The following is a 12,251-nucleotide window of genomic DNA, read 5'->3' as shown; positions in this document are numbered from 1 at the left end:
AGAAATCACAGATGTTGGATGTACCAAATCCTTGAATCTAATCACTATACCTTGCATACATGTACTGATCTTTTATATTATAAACCATAAGTTTGCATATTTATCATCTGTCAATTGAAAATATACTAGTTAAAATACTGGTGGATGTTTGCAATATTCCCATGAGGCTTATATTGACAGCACTTATGTCTGACAGATGAGGGAATTGGCACAGAGTTGTAGCAATGCTTCACAAGGCACCATGGCCTGCTCAGTTAAGCCTGAGCCCCTTTACACTTCCAGCCAGGCAGCCTCAGGCCGCACCTGATGCACCTCACTGTCTACACAATCTGTTGGTTATGCTGCCCAGCAGCCTGCCTGAGCTGAATTCTTCCCACCTCCCTTCTCTCCCTATCAGACCCCATGACATTCTTGCCTGCCAGGCCTACTTTCCTAGTAGCAAAAGGACGTTTGCATCACAGAAAACACACAGGTGCTGGGAACTCATACCTGCAATCCCAGCTTCCTGAGAAGTTGAGATAAGGATCACAGTTTCAATCCAGCCTAGACCAGGAGGCTTTTGTGACCCTTTCCCAACAGGAAAAACAAAACGCATGTGACAACCAATGCAGCCACAATGGGAAAAGTGAAACAGGAGGGTGTTATCTAGATTAGCTTGGGAAAAAAAAAGCAAAACTCTACCTCAAGAACAGCCACAGTGAGCAGGTTTGGAGGCTGGGCTTGCATGGAAGAGCACCTGCTGACGACATGTAAAGCAAGACATCAGCTGAGACTCTGTGGCCACGGTGTGCCGCCAGAAAAGTCCTGTGTGGAAGGGATGTGAGAGACACATTGGCTTATGCACATACCCCTCCCACACACACAGCAAACACTCAGGAGTCTTTGAGCAAGGATGTAAATGACCCAGGCCCCTGTGGCTGGCCTCCTTTCAGAGTCCCCAGCAGGCCAGTTGCCAGCTGCACCCCCAGCACAGAAACTCCAGTTCCCTTCCATGGAGAAGCCCAGATCCCAGTCCATGCAGCAAGCACTCATTGCATGTTGGCTGCAGGCTGATCACACAGCCGTGGAAACATCAGCAAGGTCATGACATCTCCTGTGCCTTTGGGAAGGGCTTACCACCACACCCCACAGTTGCAGAGTAAATTGCTGGGAGCTGAATTTTAAACCATTGTTCTTATCTTTAAGGCTTTCCCTAGACCAGCATCTGTGCAGAGAAGCAGCACAGAACCCTGAGGACAGATTGGCACTCTGGTGGGCACAGAACCATCACCTTGAATCACAGCAAGCTGTGGCTGCCAGGAAGCATGAGGAGTGAGCTGGCATCCTGCCTGCTGGCTACAACAGCCTGGCAAGCTCCTATTCCACAAATCAGCAAGACACCCTGCATGTCCCAGACAGCCAGAAATGTGTCCCAGGGCCCGAGGGACCTCGGGGTGCCTGCCTCTGTGCTGCGCTGGCTCCTGCTTCCCTCCAGCCTGCTGGCTGCGGCCACATTTTCCCTGAGCCCCCTGCTGCTGGTGGCCATCCTCAGGAACCAGCGGCTGCGGCACCAGCCCCACTACCTGCTGCTGGCCAACATCCTGCTGTCAGACCTTGCCTATGTCTTCTTCCACATGCTCATCTCCTCCAGCAACCTGGGTGGCTGGGAGCTGGGCCGCATCCTCTGCGGCATTCTCCGGGACTGCGTCTTCACAGCCTGCACTAGCACCATCCTGTCCTTCACAGCCATCGTCCTGCACACCTATCTGGCAGTCACCCAGCCCCTGCGCTACCTCTCCATCATATCTGGCAGGGCTGCCCGGAAGACAGTGGCTGTCATCTGGCTGGTGGCCTGTTTCTTTCCCACATTTCTCCTTTGGCTTGGGAAGCAGCAGGACACCAAACTGGAGGTACAAGGGGCTGCCTGCATCCTGCCGCTGGGCCTGGGCACAGAGCAGAGCCACGGGGCCTTGGTAGCAGCTACTCACACCTGCATCCTGTGTGTTCTCTTTCTCTGTGCCACACTTGTCACCTACTGCTTCTGGAGGATCTATGCAGAGGCCAGGCCCTCGGGCAGCTGCACGCAGGGCTGCTCGCGAGCCCGGGGCACCCTGCTCATCCACATGGTACTGATTACATTGTACGTTGGCACAGGGGTGCTGTTCTGTATGGATGTCATGCTGAACAAATACCATCTCATCACGACCAGCACGTACGTGTGGCTCCTGGCAGCCAACAGCCACTTGCTCATGATGCTTCCCCGAGCCATGCTCCCGTACCTGTACATGCTGCGCTACCGCCAGCTGCTGGGGGTGGTCCGCCGCCACTTCTTGCCCCGCAGGCGCGGGGACATCTACACCATCTCCCACAACCTGGAAGGCTGAGGGGAAGGCTATGTGCGGAAGGCAGCACCGACTTCCCAGATAACCTTGCCTGGTGTCGTTGAGCATTAGACATAAAGCCTGATGAAAGGGGGCAACTGTGGAGCCTACCAGCCATGATACTCGCTTCAAGCAGGAAGGGAGACAGTCCCTTGAAGATGCTTGTGTAGACTATATCCTTTAGGTGGATGTTGAGTGAGATTTCAAACTATTTTAGTGGTCACAAAAATCTCTTGTGATTGGTATGGGTCTCCTGGGGGACCCGAACTTCAACGTAGGCCTCACAGGACAACAACCCCCAAGCAAGGAGTATACATAGTGACTCAAAACTCACAACCTGCCCAAAGATATCAGTCATGGTGTAGGAAAGAGCAAACATGAAGAGCAAGACCATGTTTCATACTACATGGAATTCCTTAGATCTTAGATGTTAATATAATAGAGCTCAGCATGCTGTAAGACATGCAAAAGTGACACTACAATATATAGAGAATGCAACACACTTTTAAAGTAATCTAGCAGCTAGGCACTTGTGGCTCACTCCTTTAACTAGCTACTCAGGAGGCTGAGGTCTGAGGTTTGCAGCTTGAAGCCAGCCTGGGAAAAAAAGTCTTTGAGACTCTTATCTCCAATAAACTACTCAAATAAAGCAGAAGTGGTGGTGTGGCTCAAGTGGTAGAGCGTTAGTCTTGAGCACAAAGAGGCTCAAGGACAGCGCCCAGGCCAAGTTCAAGCCCAGGACTGGAAAAAAAAAAAAGTAAACTAGCAGATTTGGAAAATATTAAATGGAACTTAAGTAGGTATAAGAGGCATAATAGAGGCAATTATGAATGATAAGTTGGACTTAATATAGATTAGTAGCATATTAGACACAGCAGAGAGTGAATTTGAAAATTGTGACATAGGTCCAGGTGAATAATTGGAAATGCAGCCATAAGGACAGAGGAGCAAACAATGTAAAAGAGATATTGAGGTCAGAATGGAAAAAATGTAATACATACCTAATTTGGAAACATAATAAAAAGTATTGGGAAAAATAAAGTATGGATAGATATTGGCTATTGGAATATTGGAAGAGATAAAAGATGTTAATTTTTTTCAGAAAGAAACCAGAGATGCAAGAAACTGAACTAGTTGCAAATAAGATAAATGACAAATAATGTACCTTAGATATACTGTATGAAACTACAGAAAAGCAAATGCAAGCAAGACATTGAAGGCAGGCAGGCATAAAAGATAATGGATTCCCATCATCAGGGGTCTGAGGCATGAGGATTGTTAGTTCAGGGCCAGCTTTGACTACACTAGGTTAAAATTAAAAAAGAAAAAGCAAAGTCTATCCATTAACTCAACAATAACTTCCTAAAAACACTGGGAGCCTGACACAATGGGAAAAATACTATCCATATGCTAAGAGAAAATAACTATTGACCTAGAACTTTACATACAGAAAACAATTTTCTCAGTTACAAAACACAGACAGTGACAGAATACAAAAGCTTTCAAGGCAATATTCCTAACAATACATGTGCAAAGAATTTTACAGGATGCACTTCTGGCGTAAGCAAATTTATTCCAGATAGAAACTCTGAGGTGTATGCAGACGTTGTGGGATAGAAAGTATGTACATAGATCAAACAACCCCTGTCAAGTTGGATGTATGAAAGTAATGAAAATGCCTATCTAGGCAGTTTGGGAGGCAAAGTTCTCTGCAAATGTAGTGTATACATTGAAGGCTGTAACTCTACCCAATATGCTCTAGTTCTAACCATTTTAGGACAAAGACTGTTTAAGACTTCAATGTGGACCTTAAAATGTTTGTGGTAAACAATAATAGACTAGACAAAAATGAGACAGCTTCCTAAACAATCTTAGAACTAAATGGAATAAGGAAAATATCATCTAAAAGAAGGCAAAAAAATGTATAGAAAGTCAGGGCAAAAGAAACTATAAAATAATAGGATTGAATAAAAATAAATTTAAATTGATTAAAATTTGACTGTGAGAAGATAAGTGTTATCAATTTTTTCAAATAAAATGTGTCATCTATAATAGATTAACCTAAACAAATGACAGAAAACAGTTGGAAGTAAGAAAAAAACTCAATCATTTGAAGGTGCAGAAAAAGATATATGTATTTATAATTTAGACCTAGCATCCACATATGAAAGAAAATGTGCACTTTTTGTCTTACTGTCTCATTCTTCTTTTTTTTTTTGCTTTTTAATAATTTTATTTTTTTTCTAATTTAGTTATTTTAATTTCTCATAGCACCTTGGCAATGTTGAAAACAAATACAAATACAAGGATGTACTTATTTTAACATTTTATGCATGAGCATGTGCCACAACATTTTGGGGGGAGGGGGCAGTTCTGACAACAGGAAAAACCTAAGCAATGGACAAAATAGAAATCCAGGTAACTAGTTTTGACACCCCACTCCCCAACACTTGAGATATGTCACTCAGGGACACATGAATCAAGATTTTAAAACAAAACAAAAGAAACATTGATGTGGGCATTTCTTTGTATACACTAATCAGTGTTCTCTGCTATAAAACTGAAATAACATTTAACATAGCTTGTAGATATCTGAGTTGCAATTTTTGAAACTTTCTACTTAAAGATTCATAAAAAGTTCTTGACTTTCAAAACTAAACATTATTTAATAATCAGATAAAATTCAAGAGAATTTATTGTCAACCTGAAAACAAATTCAACTTCTTAAAAAGTCCTCATTCACCTAATGAAAACTGACATGTCCAAGAGTCTTCTTCAAAGCTCAGACTACCTATATAGGCATATGCCAAAAAAAGCCTAAGTTCAATTAGTGGCAACATAACGGTAAGGAAATATAAAAAATTAGAAAAAAATCCATCATATATTATTGTGGGGCACTCCCGCCCCAGGTACTTTGTATCATTAAGAGGCGGTTCTACCCCTCCCCTTCCACCGCCCTGCCCTCCGACCCCTTTAAAAGAGCAGCTCATTTCTGCCATTAAAGGAGTCTTAGCATTGACTGGCTCTCAGACTGTCTGTTTGTCCTCCGACAAAAGGGGGGCTGGGGTGGCAGTTCGTTGGCCCTTTCCTCTTTTTGGCTGGTCCGGCTGGGGTGTGTTTTCCCATCTTTCCCTCAGGTCAGGAGAGCGTGGGAGGCTAAAAACCCCAGCAGTTGGTGCCCGAATGTGGGACATACGAGGTGAATCTATCGAGGCCAATCAAGTTATGCGGTAAGGGTACCCTTGAAAAGATGGGGTAGGCTCAAACTCAGCATGATGACTGAGCACTCAAAGCACTGAGCTTCATGCTACAAAATGTAGGTTTGGGGGTCTCGGACTCCCAGACCAGGAAGGTCTGGGAAGCGTTGAAGCACGCCACGCTCTGGCTGGCGGTTGCCGGCCTTTTCAGCCTGGCTGCTTGGGAGGGGGGCAGCCCTCCCGCTGCCCAGGAGGAGAGGGGCTCAAAGCCTCACTCCGATGGGCTCTTAGATGAGCCTCCTTGGCCTGATCCACCAGATCCCGGGCCAAGCGCCTCGGCCCCAGGACACTCGGTGGACGAGCGAGGTGGGGGGTGGTGGTGGTGGTAGCTGTGGCAGCCGCAGTGGCAGCAGCCGCCTCCTCACCCCTCCTCCACCGGAGGCTTCCCATCATCTTTTGGGGAGCTGCCCTGGGGACAGTAAAGGCCCTTTTACTCTCACTCCTCCCACTTCTGAGGCCTGGGAAGCATTTGCTAAGGAATGTCTTGGATCGAGGGGAGACAGCTGCCTGGCTGCCCAGGAGGAAAAGGGCTTATGTACTTAACATCTGTTGTTGGCTAAATCTGCTTTGAAAGAGACAAAAAAAAGGCTTTTGGTTCTTGTTGATGTTTGCGAAGTTGGAGATTCGGTTAAATTCTGCTTGTTTGGCTAAATCCTAAATTTTCTCTAGCATTGAGCACATGGTGGACAACAGAATTGGTTGGAGGTGGAGCCCACCCATCCCCCAGGTGATGGGCGTGCCAAATTCCTCAAGGTTGGGCAGGGACTTGGAGGCTCCTGATAACCCTGCCCCCGCCCCCCCAACTCTGTAATTGTGGCCTTGCAATGAAGATGTCTTGCTGTGATCCGGCTAAGGCTCTGATCAGCTCTGCCGCCATTAAGCCGTGTCATGTGTCTGTTCTGCTTGTGTCCTGTCTCCCATCTCCTGGACCTTCTCTGGTCATAGCATCCCATTTCAGCTCCCCATTGTTGCTGAACTGGTTTTCAAAATGTGGCTTCTTCATTTCCTTGCCAGATAATCTGTGAAAATGTTTGTTTCCTAGGAAAAGTTTTGTTTTCTGAGCACGTGGTTCTAAAATACGGGCAAAATAATATCATTTTGCCACTGGAATTCCAGGAGACTTACATGGCCAATTCAGAAAAAGAAATTTTTTTCTAAGTGCGCCCAAAGCTGTGCACAACTGTCTGTATGTCTGTCTCTCTGTATGTCTGTCTGTGGCTAAAACATGTAATAACTAGCATCATGGTTTAAAAATCACTTGCCTTTTTAACTATTTTATTTTTTATGTTAAACGGATCCTTGCAGCCTGTAGGTGGAGTCACAGTAAACAGCATGGAGGCATCCTGATTTATCACCAGACTCCAAGCCAAAGAAAAACAAAACAACAACAACAACAAAAAACACCAGGTTTTAAACCCAAACTGGGTGCAAGCAAATGTGTCTAACAAAAACTCCAAAAGGTTCAAATATGCAGCATGTGGTATACAATGATGTAAAATCAGTGTGTTATTTTTTATGTCTATCTATGCTAAAAGTCAAATGTACATCTGATCCTGACAATTCTTTGGTATAGGTTAAGATTTTGCTTCACCACTTTTCTCTCCTGTGCTCTCATAAACTCTTCAGGATTAATATTTTGCTCCATAGGACACAGGTCAACATGTGTGCTAGCTGTGTGGACTGTGGCGGTTCATGAAGCTGCCTCCACAGTCTGCTCCCAAACTGCCTGGCTTCACTGATTCCTTTTCTCTCTCTCTTTCATAGAAAACTTCACAGGGAATCTAGGAGTCCTGTGAAGATTTTGACAGGCCCAGAGTGCTCCTGCTCTGGCTCTGCCCCACCCCCTCCCAAGATTAGAGTTGGGTTCATAACAGTCCTATCACTCCAAGGTTGAAAACATCCGAGTTATGTTTGGTGACCACAAGGTTGCCTTGGGGTAAGCATTGGTCTTCCCCCTCCATGTCTCAGAAACTGTCGTGGCTGCTGCAGAGAGCAGACTTGGTTGGCCTTTGGTCTGTGTGGATTTTGTGACTAGGAAGATGGTTAAAGGCCCAAGCCTTCTAAAATCTGTTTAAAGTTGTCATCCTGCTTAAACCAGTAGGGCACCAGCCTACAAAAGCCAGAGTACTCAGAGTAAGCAACCAGGGAATACTGGGAGATTTCAAATGTCTTTAACCAGTCTTATGTAGAATTTTGCAGGCAACCTAGCAGGAGGTGTGACAATCTATCCAGGGGACTCTGAGGGATGCCACTACAGCCTTGCCCAGATCCAATCCATCTCTCCTGCCTGCTTCCATCACACATGACTAATGAAGCTTGCTGAATCAGGATGGAAGAGACAGCCACTGCTGAAGCTGAGACTTTTACATTGTCCTGACCCTTTGCCCTCTTGATTGTTATTCATTTGTGCTCTCTTCTACCTTCCAGTAAGGTTAAATGATATGATTTGATGGCACATGGATCTCATTCAGTCTGCTGTTCTCTAAGTGTTACAGCAGAACTCTGGCAAGTATTTTTTGGTCAATTCTCAACAAGTTACAGGTAAGCTCCATTCCTATTGTTCTTGTTGCTTTAATTGGAAATAAAAAGGGCTTTTATGGCTAAAACTCCTCAGATTGCAGTTCGAAGCCAGCCCGGGCAGAAGAAAAATAACAAAACAACTCCCTCTAAAACTCCATCTCCCAACTAACCAGCAAAGAGCCAGACTGGAAGCTTGGCTCAAGAGAACCAGTGATATGCTGAAAGCAGCACCGTGGCTCAAATGGTAGAGTGCTAGCCTCGAGCACAAGTGCTCAGGGACAGTGCCCAGGCCCTGAGTTCAAACCCCGTGAATGCCATCCCAGCAACAAGCACCTAGACCCCTGGGAATCAGCCAGTTCAGGGAACAAGGACCATGGAGAGGAGTAAGAAGAGATGAAGTCTCATCTTAAATGTAGTCAACTTAAACTTGCCCTTCCAAAATTAATCAGAGCCGGGAGATCAAGAGGAATAGTTGCTTGCCCACCTAATGTCCATACCCATCCACTTTCCATCTGGACAGGAACTTGCATTCTTGCCCTTGTTACCATATATATATATATGCTTGTTACCATATATATATATATATATGTATATATATGCTTCTGACTGGTTACTCCCAACCAGTCCACTATCTCTAAACACTTCCTTCCTGCCCCCAGTCCAGTTATTCCTCCTTCCTTGTAATGGGCCACAATTAGGTTTATGTTCCAAATGGAACTTTTCTGGCTTATGCCAAGGGTGTGTTCTCCCATGTTGTTCATGTTAACTGGTCCTGTGAACTTGTCAGCCTTTTGCCTTACCTTTTCAAAAGCCTCTTTTAACAGGATAACATCCCTCATCGAGGTCCACCACCTGGGAACTTGCAGTTCAAGGCCATCCTCTTACTACACTGCTGTGCCCAGCGCAGATCTGGACCCTGAAGACCCCAGCCCCAGGGACTCCTTGATGTGCCCAAGCTGCAGGAGGTAGCCAGAGACCATGACACCCTTTGGCCCTGATAACCATTCTCATAGAAATGATGAGGACTTTTACCAACCAAACTGGATGGTCCCAAGCCAAATGATGAATCAGGGACCCTTGACTACTTTGCCCCTTTTCAGCAGGAAGCAGTTCCAGAAGAAACAACCTCTGCCCTTACTCCCAGCCTGGTACCCATCTTCTATTATTAGAAAAACAAAAGGGGGAGATGTGGGGCACTCCAGCCCCAGGTGCTTTGTATCATTAAGAGGCGGTTCTATCCCTCCCCTTCTGCCGCGCTCTGACCCCTTTAAAAGAGCAGCTCATTTCCACCATTAAACGAATCTTAGCATTGACTAGCTCCTGGACTGTCTGTTTGTCCTTCGTCGAAAGGGGGCCTGGGATGGCAGTCTGTAGGCCCTCTTTTCCTCTTCTTGGCTTGTCCGGCTGGGGCATGTTTTCCCGTCTCTCCCGCAGGACAGGAGAGCGCGGGAGGCTAAAAACCCCAACATATTATATTTAAGAATTTATAACCACTCCTCAAAAGGATTTACACAGTCCTCTTTTGAGTTTTACCTTTTGCATAAAAAACCAAAATTGGTACTTTTAAAATATGGTTAATATATATTTCCAACACAAATACCAGAGAGACTTAACTCAGTGTTGTTTAACTGTGTCAAAGTAAAGCCAGTGGGCATTTAGGTCAAGAGACTTAATTTTTTAAGGCCATAACTAATAAAACTACAGAAAGTGTTGAATATTTTGTTTCAGGATTGTTATTATTCTCTTTTACACTGATGAAGATGCTAACATTCCATTACTAAGCCTTTTGCAAAAAAGACTTGGTTATTTAGAGTTAAAGGAATGTGAAACAATAGTCAAGCTACCTTAACTTTAGAAACCAAAAATAAATCAGAATTATGCATGTCATTTGATTACTTGCAAATTGAGCATGTAAGATAACAAACTCTTAGCATTGAAAAGTCTTATCTTTCTTCCAAAATCCAGTTGAAAAAGGAAATTTACATGGGTTGTTTTAAATACCAACGTCTGTATCTGGCAGGATGGAGATTTCTTAGATTACAGACAGATCTTAGACACTATGAAAACTTTACTTACCAAGACAGAAAATGGAGACAGGTTTTGCAATGTCTCTGAGTACCTTCGCTATGAAGTGCAAGGTGATGAGCTTGTATTTTTACTCTTTCGTACAGTTAGAACTATGGCAGAAAACTGTAGCACACATTTAGGTATCTTTAGCCTCCAAAGGCCAAGAAAATGTTAAGCCGTGAGAGTGAAAACTTTGATATTTAAATTCTTCCTTCTAAAGAACCAATAAATAGCTGAACTACAATGAACACCCACCCACATCAGAGCAGTGCTGGGAATAAGCCAATAGTTTCACACAACTCACAGGCATCACTTAGATACAAACCTTGAATTTACTGCAATAAAATAAATGCTAAATACAGTTGTGAATATATATATTACACACACACACACACACACACACACACACATATATATATATACACTATTCCTCCCTTTACATCCCATCAAATGGGAACTATTTAGATATGAAGAGGCAAATTAGTTTTATGGGGAAAAAAATCATGTCTTTCTACAGTCAATAACATTTTGGAGAAAAAGCAAGAATTACATTTTCTTTCCTCAAAAAGTTTGTATGTCAACTAGCCCCATTCAGGAGCTGGGGGTATAGACCAGTGGTAGAGCATTTGCATAGCCATGTGGAAGTGGAAGGCCCTGGGTTCAATCTCTGGCACTGTTTAAAAAGAAAGAAAAAAACAAAAAGCTAACCTGTAGATTTTTATATGTTGGTGAACTATGAATGAAGAAGCCAAAGAAGCATAAAAGTGATGCAAGACTACATCTCTCAGAAGGGGGAACCTCCATTTTAAGTGTAATAATTAACTTTATAAGTCCTTACCAAGTGATTTTTGCAAAATGTTTATTCTCTTAAATCCAAAGCATTCACAGAGTGTTAACACCTTAAATGTTAATTTCTACCAACTGCAGTGTTTGTTACCTAAGTAAACCAGAATGAGCTCTTTTTATCAGATGTAGCCAAAGATTAATTGATGTTTTTTAAAGGACCTAAAGTTCTCTAAACTTTTAGTATAAGCAGTTTTGTTTGTTTAATCTAGCAGATAATTGTTAAGATGTGTATAGAAATGAAAAGCTTCAAACTGAGTGATTATACCATGTTATCAACTTACCAAATGAAAAGCAATTGCCAAGCTGAATAAGTTACAAAGAAATCATAATAATTTTGGCTTGTACAGATATGTGCAGTGTTTTCAGAGTCCTTAATGGCTACTTGCTAAGATAAATCTCAAAAGCTTGACTTAGAAGATGAGTTTCACAGTAATATAATTTTAACCTCCAAAACAAGTTCACCTGGCATTCTTTCTTTTTTTTTTGGCCAGTCCTGGTCCTTGGACTCAGGGCCTGAGCACTGTCCCTGGCTTCTTCCCGCTCAAGGCTAGCACTCTGCCACTTGAGCCACAGCGCCGCTTCTGGCCGTTTTCTGTATATGTGGTGCTGGGGAATCGAACCTAGGGCCTCGTGTATCCAAGGCAGGCACTCTTGCCACTAGGCTATATCCCCAGCCCTCACCTGGCATTCTTGATGAACTTCCAGGCAGTGAGGAAAATTTGAAGCTAATAAGTCAAACTTTGGTGTTGGAGCTTTTGTTTCAGCTGAAGGATGAGGTCTTGGGATCCTGTCATCTTCCCATCTTCTTCGACCTCTAAAGAGTGTTCTCCTGCCCCTACCATAGTCCCCATTCTGTTCCATCTGCAAAGGGGGACTCTCCTTTGGAAAGTAAGTAGTTCTTGATTCCCTGTGACTGTAGGGTTATGCAGTTCAGGTAGAAAGTTCCTTGAACTAGATCTGTTCAATGGTCCATCCCCCAAGGACACAGAGCCCTCTGTTGAGTGTTCTGAACTGCTGGATGATCTAAAATGAGGCTTCACACAATTTTTTTTTTGAGTGGTCAACCCATATTCATAGCAACAGCACTTGTTTTATATGATCACAAAACTGCCATTGGGAAAGGGAGCCAGTGGTGTTTCAAAGTAAGGTGCAGGACTTGGAGACCAAGATTGAGGTCTTTGTCTATAGACAGAGTACTGAT

The 12,251-nt window shown here is 43.9% G+C and overlaps 1 protein-coding gene across 1 annotated transcript; it reads left to right on the top strand.

Moving 5' to 3' along the window:
- Positions 1-1,304: 1,304 nt before the first annotated feature.
- Gpr148 (G protein-coupled receptor 148) lies at positions 1,305-2,363 on the top strand. Its single transcript, XM_048345769.1, has one exon. The coding sequence runs from the start codon at positions 1,305-1,307 to the stop codon at positions 2,361-2,363; it is 1,059 nt and encodes a 352-aa protein (XP_048201726.1).
- The last annotated feature ends 9,888 nt before the right edge of the window (positions 2,364-12,251 follow it).

The sequence above is a fragment of the Perognathus longimembris genome, chromosome 4 (assembly GCF_023159225.1).
Source record: "Perognathus longimembris pacificus isolate PPM17 chromosome 4, ASM2315922v1, whole genome shotgun sequence".
NCBI lineage: Eukaryota > Metazoa > Chordata > Mammalia > Rodentia > Heteromyidae > Perognathus > Perognathus longimembris.
Note: the sequence above shows the minus strand (reverse complement) of the source record. Positions and strands in the feature narration are given on the sequence as shown.